Raw genomic sequence first — 25,743 nt, forward strand, 5'->3', positions numbered from 1 at the left:
GAAAAGATAGAATCAAAAAGCTCCAAAAATGGAAGTGGTAGACCCACTTTTGCGAGATACAAACGTTATGAGGACACAGCACTTCAAAACAAAAAGATCCATCAAATTGATTCTTAATCTTTTATTTATTGATTTCTTTTATTCCTTTCACAAAAGTAGACCATACAATACAACATGATTTGACAGTTCTTTCCCCCCTCTTTTTTTAAGTGTCACGTTTTTGTGGCAAGCCTGATAAAAAAAACAATACAGATGAAACATGCATTTTTTAAAAATCTTGCAGCATACAAGTCTTAGTAGTGTGCTGACATATCCCTGCCCTCTCTGAAGCTAAAAAACGAACAGAAAAACAAAGATGAAGAAAACCCCCAAAATAAAATAAGATAAACTAAAAATAAATAAATAAATAAATACAAAACTTCATTCTGTTCTAATTCTTTATTTGAAGCTACACAAATTCCTAATAACTTTTGAATAAACACATGACTGGAAAGCAGCCGTAAAAAGAATCTCATCCTTATCCTAATTTAAATTTAAATAATCTAATCTTTTAATCTAAAAATAATCTAAAATCACTTGTAGTTTAGCTGTGCCCTCATCTCCACTACACCAATAAAAAAACAAACAAAACAAAACTAAGAGTGCATTTACAAGACTGAAACAACTCCAATTTCCGAAGCATACTTTGTCATTTGTCTCACTTTATAATACTAATAATTTTATTTTTAAATGAAAAATCTTGCGGCACGCCACCGTTAGAGCGTCTGCCTCACAGTTGGTTAGAGCGTCTGCCTCACAGTTCTGAGGACCGGGGTTCAATCCTCGGCCCCGCCTGTGTGGAGTTTGCATGTTCTCCCCGTGCCTGTGTGGGTTTTCTCCCACATCCCAAAAACATGCATGGTAGGTTGATTGAAGACTCTAAATTGCCCATAGGAGTAAATGTGAGTGCGAATGTTCCAGTTCACGGTGCACCGCGCCTCCTGCCCGATGATAGCTGGGATAGGCTCCAGCACGCCCATGACCCTAGTGAGGAGAAGCAGCTCAGACAATGGATGGATGGATGAAAAATCTCCATCCAACTCTAAAAATTGTTCTGTTGTAATTTCCAAGATTTGACCCCGACAGCAGAAGTGCACGTTTCTTTCAAGGTGGTCTGAGCAACTTGATGCTTGAAATCAAATTTGCTCCTGTGATTTTTCATTTCGCGGAGGTGTTGCGATACTTTTCGTATTTGTAATGGAATACACTCATACGCACACTGATGGCGTGTGTCGTGACGTCATTGCAGGCATCCAGCAGGCCGACGAGGGGAAGATGAGGCCGCTGGCCTCAACGCCCTACTGGAGTCACGTCTTCAATGTGGCCGCATTGGATGACGTCCGGAATGTTCACAAAGACGTCATCAGTCAGGTGTGCGCGGGCGTCGAGGAGCAGCTCAGCTCTTTCGTCAGCGGGGAAGAAGGTCGGTTTTGGTTTTATCTTTGATTGTTATTATATTCATTCTTTTATCTCTTTTATTACATATCGTAAAAAAAAAAACATGGCCTCATCTACATTATGTACCAGTGTGCCCATAAAACAAACATAACTAAACCAATTACTCCTCCCGACTTGAGTTTTGGGCTAATGAAAAGCTCCGATATGATTGTGGTGTATCAGAACAGAAATTTGACATCCCTGCTGGCGCGTGCATATTTATAGTTGTCTTGACCAAATGGCCAAGTTGTCAATACTGACTGTATTTTTCTAAACTAGCTTTTCTCTGTTCACAGTCATGTTGTTGGTGAAAGCTGGATGCATGTAATGTGAATGTAAAATTTTTTATTTGAATGATATAATAATGATTTATTTGAATTTTTAAAAGTATTATTTATTAATCTAATTACAATTATTTAAATGACCACTTTAAAATAAATACACCATTTTTAAATTATGCAGCATATGTAAAATTATTAAATGAAAACGTAAATTAAATGAATAAATTAATATTTACTTTTTGTATGTAAATACCACATGCTCACTTTTTAACATTGTTATTAATAATTAATGTAATTATAATTAGCCAATGAGCTAATAAAATGAGTGCAAAAAAATATGTAAAATTGTCCATTTGAAAATTTTTAAAAGAAATACATTTTACGAAAAGCAGCTAAATTAGCGCCACCAATAATACAAGACTCTTGATAATATATATACTTGTTGAGCCTAATTAAAGAACACAGCGGGCCCCCTGCATGTGGCCCCCAGGCCGTACTTTGCCCATACTTTTCCCGTCTTCCTGAGCCGGTGGATAAAGTCAACTGAATTTAGTTAAGTTTGTTTCTATTAAGCAGGTCATGAATAGTTCAGTTAAGAAGTCATTCCCATGGTATTTAGGGGTGTACATGACAGCTATGCTTTATTGGCATTATGATTGTAAGGAGTCCTAAATTGTAAATCTGCCTCTCGACCCAAAATTGTGTGAAGTTGTTGCTTCCCAACGTTTGTGACGTAGACGCTGTGCTTCCTCGCAGCAGTGGAGCCCGCCTCCAACCTCCAGGTGGTGGAGGTGGCCTCCAAGACTATGAAGCTGAGCTGGAGCGCTTCCAACGATGACGTTTCCGGGTACAAGGTGCAGATGATCCCTCTGATGGTCGGTGGGAAGCGTCACGAGCTGTACGTGGGCCACACGCAGACCTCTGTGGTGGTCCGGGACCTAACGCCGGACACCGAGTACCAGATCAACCTGTTTGCGCTGAAAGGCCTTACGGCCAGCGAGCCCGCCGTGGTGCTGCAGAGGACTCGGCCTGTCAAAGTGTCAGTGGGTGAGTACAAGTGGGAGACGGTCCGTCTCGTCACCACCGGTCATACAAGATTCATCACTATTATGAACACAAGATTTTACAAAATAAGTAAAGGTTCCACGTACAGGTGTAATTAATGAACAAAATATGTGAAGCACACAAATATAAATCTAAATGTAATAATTGTCCATCCAGTGGTACCTTGACTTACAATTTTGGAGTTTTTCCACTTACAAGCAGTCACTTGGTTAGTGCAGGTCAACATTTGTGGTACAAATGAGCTTCAGATACACTGCTGCTCGAGTGTGTAAAATAATTAATGGAGCAATTTAGGTAGTTTAATTCCCTCGCATGTGGGCAAGGGGAGCCATAGGCGCAGTTTATTAAACAGGAAAAACAGTCAAACACAAATACAAAATGACAGCACTCGCAAGGAGCAGCTGTAGGCCACAACTCACAGCCAGACGCTCACACGCAGACAAGCTAACTCCAGATCACTTGGCCACACCCCTTAAAGGCACATGAGGACTTTTGTAATTATTTCACATTGTTTTTTTATTATGTTTTTATAGAAGACCGTGCTATATTAAAATTTTTTTTTAAACGTAATAATAAAATTTGTGTTGCTTTTTGGGGTGGGTTGGAACGGAATAATAGAAGTTAAATTAATTTGAAGAGGGAAAACAAAATAATAAATAATAAATAAATACATTTAGTTACAAGCTTGGTTGCAGTCTAAACTAAACTCATAAGTCGAGATACCACTTTAAGAAAATAAAAATAATAAATGAAGAAATGTGAGCTCATCCCATTTCTTCAAATGATGACATGGCGCTGGTCTCCCCTTCCAGAATGTTCTCTGGGTGTGGACGTCCAAGCTGACGTGGTTCTCCTGGTGGACGGTTCCTACAGCATCGGTCTGGCCAACTTCGCCAAAGTTCGAGCCTTTTTGGAGGTGCTGGTGAACACCTTCGACATTGGACCCAACAAGGTCCAGATCAGTCTTGTCCAGTACAGCCGGGACCCGTACACAGAGTTCCTGCTCAACACTCACTCGGACCTGAGGGGCGTGCTGAAGGCGGTCCGCTCGTTCCCTTACCGTGGTGGCTCCACCAACACAGGCAAGGCCATGACGTACGTGCGGGACAAGATCTTCCAGCTGGCCAAGGGCGCCCGGCCCAACGTCCCACGCGTCACCATTCTCATCACGGACGGCAAGTCGTCGGACGCCTTCCAGCAGCCCGCCACCAAGTTGAGGGACGCCGACGTGGAGATCTTTGCTGTGGGCGTGAAGGATGCCGTGCGCTCCGAGCTGGAGGCCATCGCCAACTCGCCGGCCGATACGCACGTTTACACTGTGGAGGACTTTGATGCCTTCCAGAGGATTTCCAAGGAGCTCACGCAGTCCATCTGTTTGAGGATCGAACAGGAGCTTCGCAACATCCAAAAGAAACGTGAGTGACGTTACCTTCTGTCTGCCTCCTTCTCATTGACAAACATCTTCTTGTACATGTACAGTGAAGCCGTTTTTAGACGTTCGAGACCCAACCGCGATTGGTGAAAATCCGCAATATAGAAAGACCACGTATTTGCTGTCGGACGGAATCCTCACATCTCCAATGTGACAACTTGCTTGAGTTACCAAAAAAGTTGCTATTATACCTTATAATGCTATTAGGGCTGTCATCATTGTATATTTTTAGAATCGATTATTCTACCGACCATTCAATCAATTATTCCATCGAATAATCAGATAAAAAATTATTTTGCATTAAAGGTTTTCAAAATATTTTTTTTCCCGATTATTGTTTATTAACCGATTATTGTTGTTTATTTCGTCTTATTTAATGCTTAAACAAAACCAAATAAACAATAATTACAGATTATTTATACTACGGCTGCAAAAAATGGTTATTTTTGTAATAGATAGAATTGTAATAGATAGATAATAGAATTGATCATCATCCAGTTACTGGTTTAGGCCGTAAAATGTCAGAAAATAGGCAGAAATGTTGATAATTGCTTTCCAAAGTACAAATGTCTTATTTTGATTAAACAATATTATAATCTGTCTGCTTTCGTGAAGGACTACAGAAATCAGAGAATATTTACTGTCGAGAAGCTGTAATTAAGACGATTTGGACAATTTTAATTGAAACAATGGCTCTCAGCGATTAATCGATCATCAAAATAGTTATCGATTAATTTGATGATTAATTAGTTGTCAACTAATCAATCGTGACACCTAATTGCTATCATAATCATATACCGTTGTGCACCAACATCAACACAACAACTCCCAAAAATCATCTTCAACCGCTAGTTTTTTTTCTTTTTTCCCCCCCCCCCAGAGCTCTCAGTGCCATGAGGCACATCCAGCCAACCATTTTCTAAGCCGCTTATCCTCACTAGGGTCGCGGGAGTGCTGGAGCCTATGCCAGCTATCTTCGGGCAGGAGGCGGGGTACACTCTGAACTGGCTGCCAGCCAATCACAGGGCACACATAAACAAAAAAACATTCACACTCACATTAACACCTACGGGCAATTTAGAGTCTTCAATCAACCTACCACGCATGTTTTTGGGATGTAGGAGGAAACCGGAGTGCCCGGAGAAAATCCACGCAGGCATGGGGAGAACATGCAAAGTCCACACAGGCGGGGCCGGGCATTGAACCCCGGTCCTCAGAACTGTGAGGCAGACGCTCTAACCAGTCGGTCACCGTGCCGCCGCCATGAGGCACATTAGGTCGCAATTGCAGTTTCTGTAATCCGTAGTGTTTTTACGGGAGCAGATGATTGGCCCACTGCCCAACCCCAGCACCTGGTATTCCTAGGTGGTCCCCCATACTAGCCAGGACCAACCCTGCTAAGCTTCCGAGATCGGAGGAGATTGGGCATTCTCAGGGTAGTTCCTGGGGAACCGCTAGTTTAACACACACACACACACACGCGCGTGTGCACACACACACACACAAATGTATTAATTCTTGATTAAAATGGTTGACCAATCCCGACCGGAACGCATGCCTTTGTTATTTCACAAAAGCAAATGACTGTGGTACGTCATCTTCCCAAACTCTTTGTCCAAGGTCTTAAAGCCATTAGCGATGCAATATATAAAACAATGAGCTTACTAAGTAGTCTAATAGGCAAAAATGAATCTGTAAACAACTTACCTTCATGGCTGACCAATTCCTTTTGGACCGAAGCATTACAGCGATCCATTTTTATCAAAACAATTATTTTTCTTCATTATTGTCGAATAAACATCCAGACTTTCAACCTTGAGGTGACATAATACTGCACGGCTCCAACAAAGTGAGGAAAGAGGCAGCGTTTTACAACACTTAGGCAGTTCAAGAGAGTTAACAGTTTAGTTCTCAAGCTATTGTAAACACTTTAAATTGGTTAATAACGCGTAACAATAACAGATGATGTGGAGCCAGACCAGTAGTATTGATTTGTGAAAAAAATTGAAATTGACCATATTTGGACATACAAGGTTCCCAGCGCACAGTGATGACAAACAAAAACATTGTTACAGCAGCAACTATATAAACAAAGCATACAACAATAACTATATCAGTTTGACTAACTAGTCTTCTTGGTAAATGCTAACATATAAGGTGAAACAAATCAAATTAGCATCGATGTTGCAGTAATTCTAAACCTTCCAACTACTGTAACTTTAACACCCACAGAGCAACAACACATTCAACCAGAGAATACAACAATTAACAACTGGTAAATGGGCTTTTTCCAAGGTACTCAAAGCGCTGTAACACTGTCTCCTCACTCACATACTGATGACGCAGCGTGTGACTTGCCTGTGTACTGAAAAAATCCGTAAAAAACAATTACTTGAAATCCACGATACAAATGCGGTGCAAACAATAAACTGCATTATAGTGGGGGAATATTGTAGTTTGCCGTGTGACTACATACATCCCATCCATATGGATACTCAGTCAACTTGTTCAATTCATTTAACTGTACTGAGAATCAGTGATTGATTTTGTTCATGTTTTTTTTATTTTTTATTTTTTTTATGAGTGGCAGCATTTCAGCCAGGAAGCATTTTAACTCACTGAAAACTAACCCAGACTGTATCGCTGCACCAAACCGCATGCATGCATGCACATGGTGGCCTCAATGTTTTGCCCATATGTTGTTCTGTGAGCATTTGGAAAGGTGACAAATGAGGTCAAGCAGCGCTCGCAGCCATTTTCTTGGGGTGTAACCCCGTCTGTCAGGTGTGCAGCGGGCGGGCGGGGCACACGTCGAGACAGTAAACCATCATATGTGATGAACATTCCATTTGCTCGTCGAGTTCCGACAAGCAACGTCTGAAAAAGTGCACAAGTTTTCTTTTGTGCTTTGCCAGAGCGACTGTGAGTCACATTCCCTGGAGCAGCACATTTAGTAATTTTTATATAATGATATTCTGTCGACAGTGACTTAACACTAGTAGCGGTTTGAATGATGCCGCTGTCGACATGGCCCGAATGTAAATCCATCACATCACTCACCACATGTCTTACGAACATTTGGGACAATGTGTCTACCGACATCTATCGCGTGTAGATCTACGACATCTGTCTTTATGACATGGATGTAGCATCTTCAGCTGTTCTTCTTTTTGTTTTTGTTTTTTTCTTCTTCTGTTCTTTTTGGGCGTGTTTGTCTACATTGCAGTGCTGTGTTAGCGTGGTCTGCAGGAATGTAAATTAGCTCACAAAAATGCCTTTGGATGTTCGATAGCGAGCAGACACATTTGACTGCCTTTTGCTGCCACATTTCATTGCTTCCAATCAGCTTGCGAGCAACTTCTCAACGCTACTCAAATGCTCAAAAATAATTAAGTACACTAATGCTAATTTATTCTGTATGCTGCTTATTTGCAAAATTATGGCCGGTTAAGTCACGAAATGACAAAGAGTAAGCGATACCATGCCATGTTAGTAGTTTAAACCCTAAATATACCCCAAATGATATATGACCCCAAACATTGTAGTATCATTTTACAACATTAGCCTTAAAAATAAATGCAAAACCAGATCGTTTGATTTGGAGAAAAATGCAACACAAGGGGGAAGACGCCACCATGTCGCTGTTTCGTTCAATCGCAAACTGTAAAAATACCAATTACTACTTTCCTATTAGCCATTTTACCACATTTTTTGAGTCAGTGATGCATAGATACTGCCTATACAGTATATCAGTTGCAAATCCGCAAGGGTTCACTGTGACGAGCATATAGAGTACAGTATGCACTTTATAAGTTACTTGGTGTTGTTTTTAGGTCTGGTCCAGCCCAGAGACCTGTCCTTCTCTGAGGTGACTTCAAGAAGCTTCCGGACCTCATGGGAGATCGACGCCAATGATGTGGAGGCCTTCCTGGTTCAGTTTAGGCCCACGGACATTCCCGACAGCCATTTGGTGTCCATGTCCATCCCCCGGGACACGCTGACCGCGGTCCTGCCTTACCTCACCCCGCTGACCCGCTACCAAGTCAACGTTTCGGCGCAGTATGACCGAGGCGGCAGTTTGCCCCTTGTCGGCTACGAGACCACCTTAGAGGGTTCGTTGATGTTGTGAGTTTGGAGCTGCTTCTGGAGCCTCATGTTTGATCAAAATAATTCTTGTCTCTCTCAGAACAAAGTCCAGTCCGCAATGTGAGAGTGTCCCAAGAGACCACAGACAGCTTCCGTGTCTCCTGGCAACCGGCGCAAGGAGCCGTGCTCCGCTACCGCTTGACCTTCCGACCCATCGGGGAGGGAGGCGCTGGTTCGGAGGCCAGCACGGATGGTGACGAGCCCACCATCGTACTGCGGGGGCTCCAGCCAAGGACCACCTACCTGGTCACCGTCAACGCAGAGTACCGGTCAGGTTCTGGACCGCCGCTGCAGACGCAAGGAACCACCAAAGAAGGTGCGATAACATCCGAATCCTCTTGATGCTACCAGTCGTCCACTGTGCCGCCTATATTCTCTTTTTTAAATACTAATAATATTTTTATTCATTAAAAACTAGTCTTTGGAATGAATACATTCAGTTCATTTCAATGGGGAAAATTGATTTAGTATATGACTGAATTGACTTACAAGCTTGGTCACGGGACAAATTAAACTCATAAGTCAAGGTACCACTATATACTGAAATTCATATCGATGATGATAGTAATTCTGTTGTATGAAGGGCAACAGTTGGCTACACATCGATTGGAAGACCATTTCATAGTTTTACCTGTCGCTATATCTCGCTGGTATAGAAAGATGAAAAAAAGCAACATAATCTCGTCGACATTTTTTGGAGCAATTAAGTGAACAGTAACGTGGTTGGGAATGACTGCTTCAGCAGATGGCGGACCAGCCTGAACGTCTGTGCTGTTGTTAGTTGGTTGCTAATGTTCCTGTTGTTTGTTGTATGTGGCGCATGTAAACAAACACAACGATGGCGTGCACGGCATGATATCACACACACACACACACACACACGCACACACACACATACCCACACACACATATGCACACACACACTCATGCAGACACACACAAACAGCTGCTCCCTAAGCATTTAGGTCATACATAAAGTCACTTGTTCATCTTTCACATTGCAATTTAGCATTTTTGCTGCTGAGAAGTTGGAATGTTGTTTGTTGAACAACACAAACAAAGAGACACATTATTATTTTTTTGTCTGTGTGGTGTTTTTCCTCAGTTGTCTGATGTGTGTTCCAAATGTGAACGTGCAGCGAAAACAGGACAAAGTGTCCTGGAATGTTCCGCTCACAGCATGGATCCGATTTTCTAGGTCTACTACTGTTTCTTGTTTTGGTCATAGTCGTGTAGCCAGAGTCCTGGTTCTGGCTGTACAGTGATACCTTGAGATATCAATTTACTTCATTTCGTGATCACGCTCTGAACTCAAAACTCAAATAATCTTTTCCCATTGAAAGTAACGGAAATGCTGTTAATCAGTTCCAGCCTCCCTCACCCCCCCAAAAAAACAACAAAAATTATTGTTATGTGTATTTTAATGAGGAAAAAAAACATGCCATAATATCATCCTTCATAAAACCATATACAGTAATAGGCTACTAACATAGTTAAATAGAATGTACAGAATTAAACAGTTTTTGTCGCACTGCATCAATTGAATAACCATTGTGCTGCTCTTTCTGGTGTACCTCCCTTGGCCACCTGGTGGCATTATAAGAAAGAGAGACGGATATACTTTAGAAGTCTCAACTCCTCTCAGCTCATGAGTACGGCTCTATTAGTCATTCTGAGCAGACGATAAAGAATATTTGACTGTGAGTATTGTTACATTGTTGGCCTACATGTGTTGCTGCACCGTTTGTGTTCAATCCATTCCTTAAAGTGTTTAGTTTAGCATATTTAGCGATAAGCTAGCAGAATGAAAGGCCAAGCTATGCGGTTGTTTCAAATACATACTAAATATAATTCTCTTGGTTTGAGGTTGAATTTGACAGTAAACTTCCACTGGGTGTATCAATAAAGGGACTGAAGCTGCTTTGCTCGTATCTCAAGCCTGCGCTCACAAGTCAAAGCAAAAGAACGGTTGAACAACGGCTCATATCTTGCAAATCTCGTTAGTCGAGTCATCTCATGGCACCACTTGAGTTCTAATTCTTAGTCATAGCTATAGCCTAATTCTGGTTGTGATTTTGGTTTTGGCTCAACTTTTGTTTCTTCTTCTATTTCCTGATCAGTTTCTGTTTCTACTTCTATTCTGGTTTTGCTTTGATGTCTACTTCGAGTTGTACTCTAATTTTACTTTTCATTGTAGTTGTTTGTTCATGCTCTAGTTCTGTTTCTATTTGTAGTTGTAGTTTTGTCGCAAGTTCTGGTTAAGTTTTAAAGTGGAGAAAATTAGCTTTTTTTTTTTTTTTTTAATCAAGCAGAAGAGTCACTGACGCAATTTTATTCTGCTTTTGTGACATCTAAAACTATAAAATAACAATAATATATTCACAGATATGCAACTAAGAAAGGCACCGTGAGTGACGCTGACTCAGCGCATGACTCGAGTTCTCACAATGGCGACACACACTTTCGACTAGCTACCATACTCTGTTTATACTACACAGTACATATACATATTAAGTTCGAGTGTGAGGTGACTAAACTTGTCCGACTTCCAACGCGTTGGCATTTCTCTCTCTTATACTGGCATCTGTTTGTCATTACAGTGGTTTACAAAGCTGAATTTCTCAGACAAGCTGGGCAAGACCCTCTTCCGTGCCGAGGCATTTAAAAGCGTACTTGACGAATACATTTGTCAGTGGCAGTAAACGCTTGGATTCCATTTGACAAATTCCAATGTCCACGTCAGTAAATGAGCTAAGTGTAGATGAGTGTGTGTACTTTCGCCACTTGTGCAAGAGGATGACGTGGCTCACAACGATGCTGGAAGCAGGAGCATAACTGTTTTGCTGGTGAGTGTCAATTTGTGGAATGAGCTCAGATGTTCCTCACTTAGTGGCTGCTGTGATGGCTCGGCAGTTAATTTAGTGTGACTTTCCATCTTCCTGTAACTGTGAGGTCTTGCTCGGAATGAAACCTTCTTGGCGCGCAGACGTATCAGGTAGGCGCAGTAGCTTGCGTTTGTTCCGCTACATTGCCTTCATGGACTGGCAGACATATAGATAGATACTTGTGTAATAAGACGCTGGTAGAAGTAATGATTCAACTCCGGTACATCTTTTTTATGTCCAGTCGGAATCTGCCGAAGTTACTTTATACAAAGATTCAGTAGTGACATAATTAAATTGAAGTCAAAAAAACAAACAGTTTTTGTCACACTGCATCAATTGAACGACCATTGTGCTCCTCCTTCTGGTGTGCTCGCCTTGGCCACCTGGGGACAATATAAGACAGACAGACAGATATACTGTTCAATGAGACCACAACCTCCTCACAGCTCATCAGTATGACACAAATATTAGTTGTTCTATGCATAGGATTAAAGTATATATGACTGGGAATATTGTTATATCTACAAGATATCTTATGGCTATCTACATGGATTGCTGCAGTTTGTGTTCCATCCATTGCCTAAAGGGTTATAGCACCGCAACATAGACGCTATTTAGCATTAGCATTAAACTAGCGGACTGAAAGGCTAAGATATGGTTGTTTTAAATACAAAAGGTGCAATTATCTTTGATTTATATTGAGTTTAAGAGTATACTTAAAAATTAAACACCTGGCAATCTGCTGCTTGTTGTGAAGTGAGTTGAGTTCACTGTCACTGTACAGCACTCATAACTCAAGTCTGCTCTCACAAGTCTAAGCGGAAAAAAAGCCCACTCAATTGACAGCTCATGTCTTGAAAAACTTTGATCTCAAGTCAGGACTGTAATTTGATAAAGTAAGAAGGAGAAAGTAAAGATACACATTTTCAAATGTAGGGAGTAAAACAAAGTGGTCAGAAAAATAATTATTTATAAAGGACAGATACCTGAAAAATCTACTTAAGTACAATAACAAAGTATTTGTACTTGGTTACTTCCGTCTTGGAAGCTGCTGGATGCATGCAGAGGCCTAGAGACTTTTCACTTTGGATGGAGCGAGGAGATTCAGGAAAGGCCGATCTCCGGTTGTGTGCCGGAGGCGGAAGTGTGAACACAGACGATCACAAAAAGTCAGTCGAGTGATGGCTAGGTTGCTTCTGACTTGTGACAGGCCGTGCTCACATTCCCGAGTGTCTCCGCCTCCTTCGTCTAGTCCCATCCCGTCTGCAGCTGCTCTTTGTACGGGATGGCTGGCGTTCAAAGAGGCCCCAAAGCAGACGCTTCCTGATTGCAGGAAGAGCACAATGTGAGCCTGCAGCAGGATGGAAAACTTTTCTGGGCTGCAGAGACGTTGGAGGGGTTTGCGGCTTTGGAAGAGCAGACAGATCAGGAAAGACTTCCAGACGATTAGTCCTCCTCGTCTCCGCTCACAATAACTGTTGTCTCGTCAAGTTGGACAACCTTGTACAGCATTATCTTGAGTCGTGACTTACCAGTGTCCCAGTTTAGGAGTTTTTCTGAGTTACAAGCCATTACTTGGGCGGTCGTTTCTTTTCGCTTTGTGTCGAGAGTCCAAATTCCATTTAAGTGAGAACTTCAGCTACGCCACCACTAAAGTGAAGGCCTACTTAAGAACGAGCTACCTTCCATGAGGCTGTTCGTATCTTGAACTTTTCTTCAGTTGTTATTTTGCAGTTTTTCTACTGTTACTTTGTATTCCTTAGCGCAAAGTGTCCAAACCAGAATTAACAATTGACATGTCTTCTGTCATTTGCCTGCATTGTACTACTTACTTTTTACAATGGGTGGCAAGGCAGGAGAAGAGAATAAAATAAATTCCTCACATCCGTGTGTTCCACAATTCACACATCACTGGGTAAGATGTGCTTTGGAATTGAAATTGTTTGAGCCCCTTTCTGTATGCGTATAGAATTTCTGTATTCGTATAGAATGCTCTTGTTTTGGTTCTGAACTCTCCTAGCTTGAATGTGTGATTACCCCCCCCCCCACACCCCTGAGACACCCTTGCTGGAAATGGTGCCCCGTGAGGCTGCACATACCAGAAACTGCCACCGCGAGTGGAATACAGAGCCACTGATCACCCAGAAAGTCTCGACGTTTTGCTTGATCCCTAAGCTGTTTTTTTCAAAATAAATATATATAATATTTATAAACATTATACAAAGGCTTTGCATATCTTTACTTACTTGATGGATTGATTTTGGTATGGTAAATACATAACGCAATGCATGGTAAAAAATGTCAATTTGGCCTTTGCCTCCTTAGATTTTTCAGTATATGGCCCTTGGAAGAAAATGTTTGGACACCCCTGCCTTCGCGCCTGTTCTCTTTTTCTCTCTCGGCCGTGGTTCGTTGAACCCTAGTCTACGGTTCTTAATACAGATGTACCTTGACTTACATGTCCACCAACTTACAAGCTTTTCAAGGTGGCTTTTTGCTTTAGGTTGGGAGGCAACATTTGAGATAAGTGCTAGCTTAAGATATGCTACCGCTCCAGTGAAGTGTGCTACCGCTCCAGTGAAGTGTAAAAAAAAAAAAAAAAAAAAAAAAAAAAAAAAAAAGGAGCCATTAAATGGTAATGCCCTGGAATGTGGGTAAGGCGAGCGAGCCACAGTCGCCATTCACTGAACAGGCCCAATACACAAATACAAAATGATAACACTGACGTTGACGGATGTGCACCATTCTTCTTTCTGGGCCACCTGCACAAAACGCGTCGAGTCATCCTGGGCTCCTCAGGGTTCTTGAAATGTCTGACGGGAGGTGGAAAAAGTGCAGTGGCCAAGTTTACACAACGCAGGAGGCCAGTCGACTTTCCACTGTGAGCGACCCAGCGGGCACCCGGGCCCCTGTCTAGTTTTCACTCAGTGTGCTGCAGCGGTCACGTGCAATGCAAAACTAAATCTGCGCTCACTGATGATGATGATGAAGCTTTTCTACTGGACTGAAATGGAATTGTTATAGGGAATTGTACAGAAATTGCACAAAATTACTGCTTTAACTGAAAACTCAAAATATTCGGATGGCACTGTTATACTAAAGCTTTTGACAAAAATATATAACTGGAGTGAAAAGATTTGGAGAGGTGTGGGATGAACATCATATACAAATGAATGCAAAGAAAACCAAAAGAACTCTCAGTGAATGCTAGCAGCTCGCAGTGCCGGAAGTCTCTTAGTCATAGTGGTGTGAGTGAAATAAATGAAAAATATATATCCAGTGTATAAAAAAAAAAGTCTGACAGTTTTTCAATTATAAAGTGTGATATCTTGTAACATTTAATTTTTTTTTCATTAAGCAAATTGTACTAACATTTTAACTTTTTCTCCTAACATCTGGAAGCGGGCCATGTTTAATCTTATTATTAAAATGTGCGGCAGGCCAAAAAAAACCCATGTAGCTGGCCACAAATGGCCTGCGGGTTTATATGTGATGTTGATTGATGATCGTTTGTACAGTGAACCCTGATTTATTTATCACTGAGTATAGCATATTACACCCTGAACTGGTCGCCAGTCAGTCGCAGGGCACATATACACACAGACAACTATTCGCAACTATCCTGCCTCTCGCCCAGAGTCAGCTGGGATAGGCTCCAGCACACCCGCGATCCTAGTGAGGATAAGCGGAACAGAAAATGGATGGATGTTCAACCAAACCATACAATAACAAAAGTCAGCTAGCTTAATGTTAATGTATAATGCAAAATGCCATAGATGAATTTATGGATCGATGTTACCGTTACCATACAATATGAAATGCCATAGACGAGCTAACAGAACTTTGTATAGATGTTACGATAACTATAAACCTTAAAACAACTGCTGCATTAACCCCCACGGAGCGGTATCGCACACAACAAAAGACAGTTTAAACATTATATATAATTTATATTTATTTACAAAAAAATGTTCAACCATGCTCTACAGTACGATATTACCCACAGGCATATATTTTCTCTGGCCACTTTCTCTACTTCTTCTCCCTCTTTATTCCACACCCTGTCTCTGTCTGTCATGTTGTAGTAGGCAATGACTGGCTATTTGCTGTAAACCCTAACCCATAAAAAAAATAAAAAGATAAACAATTAGAGCGGTGTCGCGAAAGATGAACCGCAATAGATGAGCAGGGGGAACGTTGTATTGGTGTAGCTGTCTATTTCTTTCTTGTGAGGGAGCCAAATTAGGAGAACCTTGAAACCAACTGCATGCTCCCGGCTTGTGCTTGTTAGCGATAGCGAGTGAGTAGTTAGCAAGCATTTAGTGGGCAGTTAGCAGCCTTTTCACATCCAGCAGTTACGCAACATGACTCTTAGTGAAGATTAGTGTTATTTTTTCTCCACTTGTCTCGTATTCTCGCTTAAAAGAAGAAAAAAAAACCAACCCTCCCGTTGTGAGGAAAACATCTGATCTGATTTAGCCGCTTAAAGATCCATCGCTACTGGCTAAGTGTGCTTACCGGCTAATAGACTGTTTAGATTTTTGCTGCTTTGACTCAGTTGGAGCCAAAAACCACAGACACGCTCATTTGTGATTTATTTTTATTTTTTTATGGTCTTTGTTGTCTGTGAATCATTGAAACGTCAGCGTTTTGAGCGAGACCAAACAAGTGGACTGCAAACAAAGTAAACAACATTCATTGAACTATTTAACAAACATTTCAAACATGAGCTACAAATAACAACCATCCCTTTTCCGTGCCGCTTATCCTCACTCGGGTTGCGGGCTCTCCCAGCTGACTACAGGCAAGAGGTGGTGTACACCCTGAACTGGTCGCCAGCCAATCGCAGAAACATATAGACAAACAATCATACACACTCACATGCACAGCTACGGGAAATTTAGAGTCATCAATTAACCTACCATGCATGTTTTTGAAGTGTGGGAGGAAACCGGAGAGCCAGGGAGAACATGCAAACTCCACACAGGTGAGGCCGGATTTGAACCCGGGTTCTCAGAACTTTGAGCCAGATGTGCAAACCACTTGTCCACTGTCCCACCCTACAAATAACAAAGAAATGAAAAATTTACAATATAAGTGTTGCATACCAAAACGTACTGGTGGTCCGAAGATGACTAAGAACCAGTTAAAACTCATTTAAATCCTCCCCCATCAACAAGTGCAATGTGAAATTCATCCGTTCTTTAAAAAAGTGATCAGGTAGGAAAAGATCTCAGTGGGTTACTCAATTTACAATGATACCAATGTACTTTGGTGCCTTCGAGACTTATGACTCTTTCGAGAAACAAGCCATCATTTGACTGATTTTTTTTGGCCATAAGTTGTGAGTGCAAACTTGAGATACGAGTGCTATCTGGTGGCAATAAACGCACTTCACCACAAGCAGCACTTTGTCAAATAGTGAACAATGAATCCAAAAAGCGGCTTCAGACTGTTTGTTGCCACTACAAGTTGAAGTTTAGTTGTCATACTAAACATAAAACAAAGAGAATTACACCTTGTGTATTTAAAACAGATGAACAACTACGTAAAGAAAGGCCCCACTATCTTAAAGCTAATGCTCATTAGCATCTATGTAGGCAGACAATAAAAGAGAACTCACAGTCATATATTCTTTGTCCTCGACATAGAGCGACTAATATTAGTGCCGTACTGATGAATTCAGAGATGATTTGAGACATTATGAATCCCATTTGAGGAGACGCCCCCTCTGCAATATGATTGGTGGCTGCAAAGAGGCAAGTAGTGCTTCGAACTCGTAGAACCAGGATTGAGATTAACACCTCATTTAATGGTATAGGCGCAGAAGGTCAAGGCGTGCACACCAGAAGGAACAGCATTTAATTGATGCAGTGTGACAAAAAAAATGTAGAATTCTTTTAATTATGCCATTACATGTTTTTATGAAGTAAAATATTATGGAGTGTTGTTTTTCCGTCATTAAAAGTCCCCTTCCATCAGAATAATTTTGTTTCTACTGTTTTATGCATTACATAGGTCAAAATTAGTCTGTGACATGGTTTAAGGTTGACATCTATGCGCTTTGGTGGCACGGTGGGCGACTGGTTAGAGCGTCTGCGTCACAGTTTTGAGTCCGGGGTTCAATCCCCGGCCCCGCCTGTGTGGAGTTTGCATGTTCTCCCGTGCCTGCGTGGGTTTTCTCCGGGCACTCCGGTTTCCTCCCACATCCCAAAGACATGCGTGGCAGGTTGATTGACGCCTCTAAATTGGCCGTAGATGTGAATGTGAGTGCGAATGGTTGTTTGTTTATATGTCCCCTGCGATTGGCTGGCAACCGATTCAGGGTGTACCTCGCCTCCTGCCCAATGATAGCTGGGATAGGCTCCAGCACGCCCGCGACCCTAGTTAGGAGAAGCGGCTCAGAAAATGGATGGATGGACAAAATAAAAAATAAACCATGCAAACCTTTTGCTGGGATAGGCTCCAGCACCCCCTCAACCCCTGTGAGGATAAACGGCTCAGAAAATGGATGGATGGATGGATGGATCTATGCGCTTTGCCAATTGAATGCAAAAGTAAATAAAAGGCATAAGGTTTGCAAAATGGGTGGTTTTGAAATTGGAGACAGTGTGACATAGTTTTGGCAATTCATATTTTGCCTATTTTCTGCTTGGTACCCACTCAACTCAGCTGCACGGCAACACGGCGTTTCTGGGTTTTGTCTCAGCCATACAACTACTGTCTATAAGTATACATATGTTGTGTTTTACAACAATACTTAACTATATATATATATTTTTTTATGTAACTGTGGTGGATTAAAGCCCGAAGCTTGCAGGGCAGTTTTAAGTCACGTGAATGGGAGTGGATGACGAGCTCAAAAATTTTCAACCTTCACCCACGTCCCTTCTCAGCTCACCCTTCCTATTAATGGGGCAACAATCCAACGCTTGGTGAATTGTGCTTCACACTTATTTATACACAATGAACGGTCATTCGTTTCTTATGCCTCTTCCATCTCGGTCCTCTTCAGCGGGCTGTTGGCGCGCTTGCGTCTGGTGAGAGAGTGTTTGGAGCGGCCACAGCGACGCCCGTTCCCTGTGATCCACGTATTATGGAATCAGTTCTATATTCTTCAGATAATCTACGTTCAGTGGTACCAGGCATTAAAATGAAAAAAAAACAAGGGTGGTCAATTTTTTCCCCCCATGACTATACAGTCTTCCCTATACACAAATGTACATACTGTACATGTATGTCTCATTTCCCCCATAGTTATACTTTATTTCTTGCTTGAATTCCTCCCTCATACTGTTCAACAGTTTCACCCCACAAATTGACAAAACGTTTTCCTGGTTGTACGTATGTTTCATGTTTTAAAACCCACAAATGGTGATTCCTTTTCCTATTCTGAAACAGACTGAATGTTTTCTAATGTGAACAAAAAGCACTGAAAGTGTTGCAACATGAGAGCATAGCCTTTTGCCTGATGGTATTTAAAGATGTCTCAAATTAGACAGTGGAAAAATGTCTGCGCAGCAGCGCCACATATTCCATGCGGGACTGTATGCGGTGTTCCACGTGATATTCCGTGCGATGCTTGTCTGCGGCTCCCAGCGCCTCTTGAAGTTGATCAAAAATGGCAGAAGCTGCACGTGGCAAAGGCCCAGCGGCGGCGTCTGCGCGACCTGTCAAAATAAAAAGCCGCCACCTGATTGAATATGTGAAAGTCAGCATCTTTCATTTCCTTTGGATTTACGACTCACGGGAAGAGCGAGTGTCTCTCCTGGACCAGATATCTTTCATGTGTTATTTACTCTTCGCTCCTCCAGACATGCATGCACGCCTGCACACTTTGTATCTTGTCACATTTTCTGCGCCGTAATGAAGCATTTGCACAGTCATCTCGTTTGAACGGCACCCAGCGAGTCGACTTGTTCCGAGATGTGTTTCAGTTGGCACGGCAAGAAAACAAATCATTTCATGCGTGGTGATAATAAGCGCCCCCGATCTTTCCACGGATGCTGTGAGAACGCGACTTTATGTCTACGCGGCACTCGCTCGGGCAAATAAATCTCAATTTGATGTGAGGTCATCGTCTGAAAAAGGAATTCAGTCACTGAGGAAGCAGGTACAAGTTATTCACGTGTCTTTTAATACTTTTTACTGTCACCGTACACAACATGGAAAGGATTTTTGAGCAAATGTTCCTTTTAAAAACACTGTCCGTGTCCTCCATACAGTGAGTGAACCCGTGTTCATTGCAGGGGATACGTTCCAGGCCCACCACTATTGGTGAAAATCTGCCATATCAAGCAAAGCAAAGCAAATGTATTTATATAGCGCATTTCATACACAAGGTAACTCAATGTGCTTTATATGATTAAAAGCATTTAAAGACAAAGAAAAAAAAACAGCTTATAAACATTTAAAACACAGAGAAAAAAAATATATATATAATTAAAACAGCGTACAGTGGAAGAAATATCATTTAAAAGTGGAAATGCTCTAAAAAGCATGGGAAAAAAGAAGAGTTTTTAACCTGGACTTAAAAACATGCACACTTGGGGCTGACGTCACTTCTGTTGGCATACAAGACCACAGAATAAAAACAAAACAAAACTAGTTTTACACCTCCCACATGCTCTAAACACATTTAACCTTATTCAAACACACAAACTTATTAAGGCACACATTTTGAAAGTATTCCTTCGCGGACCTATTGTCACTCTCACTAGCTCAAGTTTACTGTAAAACTGACACATAATACAAAATAGAATTGTAACACTGTATATTTAAACACGACAGTTTCATTTTGTCTAACCAAAGTTTGCTAGCTTTGTGCTAACACATAATCCGAAACACCATAGACGAGCTAAGATAAATTAGCATAGATGTTCGGGTATCTATAAACTTTCAAATACCTGCTACTTTAACACACACGGAGCAGCAACGCATACAAACAGAGCATACAGCAATGCTCACAGGCATGTATTCTCTCTGCTATGTGGGAACAACAACTATTATTGGAGTTTTGTTGAGGACCTTCTCTGCCTTTTCTTCTTGCTCTAAATTACGCTGCATGTCTTCCAGTAAAGCTCCGTGCTGCCCGGCATTTTATGGCACACCGTGCTACTACACTGAGGGCATGCCACTCTGAATTCGGACAAAACGATTGCTTGAATGTACCCAGTGTAGCAGAGCTGCAAACGATGGACTGCAATATAGAGGGGGTTCACTGCATTGACTTTGTGCTTGCAGAGGTGGGTCCTCCTCAAAATCTGGTCACCCGGGATGTGACAGATCGCAGTTTTTCTGCGTGGTGGACGGCCGCTCCCGGGAACGTCAGGATGTACCGAGTCAAATGGCAGTCGGCGTATTCCGAAGAGTCTGGAGAGAAAATGGTCCGAGGAGACCAAACGGACACGGTGCTGGACGGCCTCAGCCCGGAGACGCTCTACCAGCTCTCCGTTGTTGCCGTCTATGATCAGAAGGACAGCGAGCCGCTTTCCAGATACGAAACCACCGACGGTAAGACCACCGCAACGCAGCAAACCTCATCGCGCCAATTCATTCACGTTAAAGACATCACAACAACTACAAGGTCACTCGGAAGTATGGCTGCAGCGATCACATATTTTAAGAATCAATCGTTCTATCAATTAATCAATCCAACTGAGATAAAAATGTATTTTGGATCAGGGTTCATTGCAAAATCTTTTTTCTCTGATTGCTGTTTATTGACTGACAATTGTTATTTATTTGGTGTTGTTGACTGATTAAACAAAACCAAATAAACATTGAAGCAATATCACACGAGAGGGAGTAATGATGTACTTATCCTTTTTGAAAGTAAAAGCTCATTCTTGGCTACTGATTCATGCGAAGAAAGGTCAACTAGTTTGATACTTTATACACTTCCGAGGCAGCTTCAAGTTCAACTAATCGATTATCAAATTAATCGACAACTTTTTTGATAACCTTGTTTTACTTAAAATTGTCCAAATCCTCGGAATTTTCAGCCTCTCATCAGTAAATATTCTCCGATTTTGTTAGTCCTACATGAAAGCAGACTGGTTATCTTTCTCTTGAATTAAAAAAAGGAAAAAGAAAATTGACATTTGCAAACATCTGCTTTTACTTTGGAAACCAAAGATCAACAATTTTGCCGATTTTCTGAGATATGGTCCAAACCAGTAACTGAATCGTAATGAATTGATGTTTATACCTGTTCTGCACTGTCGATTTGAAATAATGTTCTGTTTTTGAATAAAGGGATAATTTTCTTTTTTAAGAAAATCCAATTCATTGATTAATCGAAAAATCAGGAACATTTTAAGTTAAACCAGTCCTCTAAATGATTAATCGTTTATCAAAATAGATGTTGATTAATTTGCTGATCGATTAGTTCTCAGTTAACCAATAAATTTTTCCACCTCCACTCCCTGGCTATCATGGCAAGTCTTCGCTCGCTCACTCAGTGATTGTGTGAATCCTGGTGTTAGTGTGTGTGATGATGTATAGTTTCCATCAGTAAAATGTGTTGTGAGTGAACCAAGTGTAGGAAAGATTTACTCATTTAAATATTCTCTTGTAAACTTTCGAATCAGCACATTAAGTTAAGCCTTAATTCCAGATAATTATTGGAATTTTATTGGAAGATAGGAAAATGTGGTTATGCACTCACAGTCGATCACTTGAATTTTGGCGTTGGCTACGACTTGCTGTGGAAAAGCAGCAATCTGGCTGATTTGGGCCATCTTTTTGGGTCCGTCTTCAGTGTTTTTGTCACCGCTGACTTGTCGTTTGGCCCGCAGTCTCGGCCGAGGCGCAAAGGCTACGCGTGAGCGACGAGAGCGAGCGCACCATGAAGGCGACATGGGCTGCGGCACCCGGCAAGGTTCTGCATTACCGCCTGAAATATGTCCCGAGTGCCGGTGGCAGGGAGGTGGTCCTTAAGGTCCCCGCAGGGGTCACGTCCACTGTCCTGAAGAGGCTGCAACCCCTGACCTCCTACGACATCACTGTCCATCCCATCTACAAACGTGGGGAAGGAAAAGCAAGGCAAGGAGTAGGAAGCACACGTACGTTGTTGCACACCCTCAGACGAGCATCACGACACGTAAACATGACAACATGCCTCATCTCCTTTCACGCTTCTCAAATGCTTACATTTTAAACATGTTACTGTCACTAATGCAAGCAACTAGAAAACACAGTGGGTTGGGAATCACTCCCTAGCCACTGTATACAGTAGTGCCCTTTACAGTAAGGTGACCGTTTTGTAATGCTGTTGGAATATGTAGTGTAGTTGGGACTATCCAAATATGGTGCCCTCAATGTATCCCAGAATCTTACCTTGAAAAGTAGTGAACAATCGATAGTCACTAAAAAAGCAATATACTATAACATGCAGTATATACTGTATATTGCACTGACATGTAAAAACGTTTTCCGATTCCAGGATATTGTACCATTTTCGGCACAAAACAAATTCATGAGCTTTGGGATGAAAATATCTCATATGAATTTTGAGTGCTAGGCAATTCGCCTTGAAAGAACAAGGTTTTCCGCAAAAATCCAATTTTCAATTTCAATTGATTTCCCCCCTTTCGCTTATAGAAAAAGCAAACATTATTCAAGCAAGTTTTGCTTTTTTCCCCCCCTCCTGGAATTTGCTTTATTTCTCCTGATACCAAACAAGCATTGAAACTGTTCTTTCCCCCAAGCATTAAGTTGCATCCGCTTCCATAGAAATAATAGAAACACCTATTTTTCTTTACTGAAAACAAGAAGAAAATAAGGGCTTCCTCTTGGAAATATGTCCCTTTAGTCAAAACATGAATGTAAACACAACCCTTAACAAATTATTATTTAAAATATTCAACAATTTAACATTATAAAATTAACTGTTAAACTGCATGGATCAGCTGGCCCACGTCTGTTGACAGCTCTCTATACTGTTTTCTCATGTAAAGTTGTACAGGTGAGGCAAGAGAACATCACCAAAATATTTGTGATTTGGAAGCACACACTTATTTGCGTCAAAGGTTTCCAACATGTCGATAAATGCCTGATGATTGCCTAACATTGAAAATGGGCACCGTATCTTAGTCCCTTTTGTGTCACATGCAAAAAAATATGAAAACAATACCGCTCATTACGTTTGTTTCTTAGCGGGAATTTGCTGGTCGCTTTTTGGGAAAAAGCAAAACTGTTCCAGCACAAAAGGAACACAGAGCCACCCTTCTGCATGACCATGCAGCTGAACAAAACAAAACAAACAAACAAATAAATAAATAAATAAACAAACCAAAAAAGCTGCTAGTCGTTTTTTGGAAAATGTCACTAAGGTGTTGGAATATAACTTAATATCGTGACCAGATTGTTAAGTTGCCAACATCAATTGTGCTTTTGTAAACTAACTCCTCTCTGTGTGTAGCCATATTGTTAGCGTAATCAGTGACCTGACCAATTTTATTGTACTAATGGTCCAGCCTTAATTGAGTGTGCTCACGTAGCGGCCGCCTGCTCAAAACACTTGTTAATAAATTAAAACATCTAAATTACACGTTGAAACTTAACTGAAGAATGTGGAAATTAACAAGTTCCTTAAATGGTTTCCTTCCCTCCCGTAAAGTCTAAATGCACTTGAATTGTGCTGGCTGTGCATCCACAGGCTGCAAGAAGGTGTACAGTATGTTCTTGTGGCGTTGATGAGAAAAATGAAGAATTATCTTGCTGGGTGTACTCAAATTAAACGTCAAGACTGCTGACAAGGCTCTTGTGAATGTTTGTGACTCATTTAATTCAAATCCGTCAACCCCCATTTATACACAACCGCAAAGGTAAAAATTCACACTATACTGTAGCGAGACTATATACTGTAATTATTATTATTTTTTTAAGTATTACTTGTTCCTACATTTTCTTTGTCAAGATAATGGGAGGCATATAACATCATTTTAAGGATGCCAAAAGAAGAACACTCTCACTCGTAAACAAATTCTTACTTTTACATCCCCCATATGCTTTAAACGCATCCACATGCTTTATACTTAGTAAAACACACCTGCACTTATCACAAAATATCTTATAAAGTATTCTTTGGGGCCTGTTCCCACTTTCACGCTGTCAAGAAATGTGAGCCTATCGTAAACTTAAAATGACTTGAAGGAATCAAAAAGAACTATCGCTCAGTTTTCCAAGTAAGATGCAAAGCGTGCTTGCTTCAAGCTGTTTGTCATTCACACTTTTACTGTAGAACTGACACAGAAAACTAAACAGAATTCAACTTTGTATATTTAAACAACAAAATATTAAAACAAACTATATCGTAAAAAAAACAGCTCGCTTAATGCCAACTTATAATGTGAAATACTGCAGGCGGGCTTATGGAAATTTGCATAGATGTTATTGTAATTATTAACCTTCAAACAACTGCTACTTTACATTGTTTTAAATTGTATGTTAAAACACCAAAAATGTTCAACACAAACACATCATTTAGTCTAACAAAAGCCTGTTAGCTTAATGCTAACATATAATGCAAAACGCCATAAACGTGCTAATAGAAATCAGCATAGATGTCATGGTAAATCTGAACCTTCCAACAACACAAATGGAGCAGCAACACATACAAACAGAGCATTGAATAATACTCAATCAGCTCTTAATCATGCTGCATGTCTTCCATTGGAGCTTAGTGCTCCCTGGCATGTTGTGGCACAACGTGGTACTCCACGGAAGGTGTGCAACCCCAAATTCGAAATTGCCTGTATTCTGTAAAAACCCCTAAAAAAACAAGCGCTTAAAAATTTGCAATATATAGCGATATAATTCAAGCATTAGTTAGTGTTAACACTTTAGCAATAGCTTGACATGCTACTTTCTCACTGACCACTGATTGGATGAAAAGCATGGCTTGATGAGGGACTCACTCTTTATAACATCCTGGATGGGTTCTTGTGTTCCAGTGTCGCCTTACAAGGCTCCAAGGAACCTCCAGACTTCGGAGCCCACTAAGTCCAGTTTCAGAGTCTCGTGGGATCCGGCGCCTGGGCAAGTTAGGGGCTACAAGGTGACCTTCCACCCCTCAGGCAACGATATTGACCTGGCCGAGCTGCTCGTGGGCCCCTTTGACAACACTGTGGTTCTGGAGGAGCTCAGGTGAGCGGATTGTAGCGTTAGCGTTACAATTATGGAGCAAAACGTTCAGATGGCAGACAAGCAGTCATAACAGTAGAGAAGACAAACTCACGATGAAGATCTCAGGTGGGTCGCTCGGCTGTCGTGTTGAGAATGGCCTGCAAAAATCACCATCCACTGCGTGAGTTAAAAGCCATGGCAACCACTTTAAATAACATAGCAACCACTGTAAGCATCATAGCAACCACTTCAAACATCATACCAACCACTCCAGAAAGCATAGCAACCACTTTAAACATTGTACCGACCACTTCAAATAACTTAGAAA

General features: G+C 41.3%; 1 protein-coding gene across 6 annotated transcripts in view; it reads left to right on the forward strand.

Annotated features, from left to right (window-relative positions):
* col12a1b (collagen, type XII, alpha 1b) overlaps window positions 1-25,743 on the forward strand; it is a 116,098-nt gene that overhangs the window by 12,420 nt on the left and 77,935 nt on the right. For 4 of the 6 annotated variants that reach the window (XM_061705168.1, XM_061705165.1, XM_061705166.1 and 1 more), the window contains exons 8-15: window positions 1,289-1,462; window positions 2,514-2,804; window positions 3,635-4,237; window positions 8,088-8,366; window positions 8,441-8,716; window positions 20,529-20,798; window positions 22,085-22,351; window positions 25,244-25,436. In XM_061705168.1, the coding sequence (XP_061561152.1) occupies window positions 1,289-1,462; window positions 2,514-2,804; window positions 3,635-4,237; window positions 8,088-8,366; window positions 8,441-8,716; window positions 20,529-20,798; window positions 22,085-22,351; window positions 25,244-25,436 (2,353 nt within the window). Of the gene's footprint in view, window positions 1-1,288; window positions 1,463-2,513; window positions 2,805-3,634; window positions 4,238-8,087; window positions 8,367-8,440; window positions 8,717-11,262; window positions 11,396-20,528; window positions 20,799-22,084; window positions 22,352-25,243; window positions 25,437-25,743 lie in introns of those variants that run through there. The other 2 variants (XM_061705164.1, XM_061705169.1) reach the window with 2 other exon arrangements.

Source organism: Phycodurus eques, chromosome 18 (genome assembly GCF_024500275.1).
Source record: "Phycodurus eques isolate BA_2022a chromosome 18, UOR_Pequ_1.1, whole genome shotgun sequence".
Taxonomy (NCBI): Eukaryota; Metazoa; Chordata; class Actinopteri; order Syngnathiformes; family Syngnathidae; genus Phycodurus; species Phycodurus eques.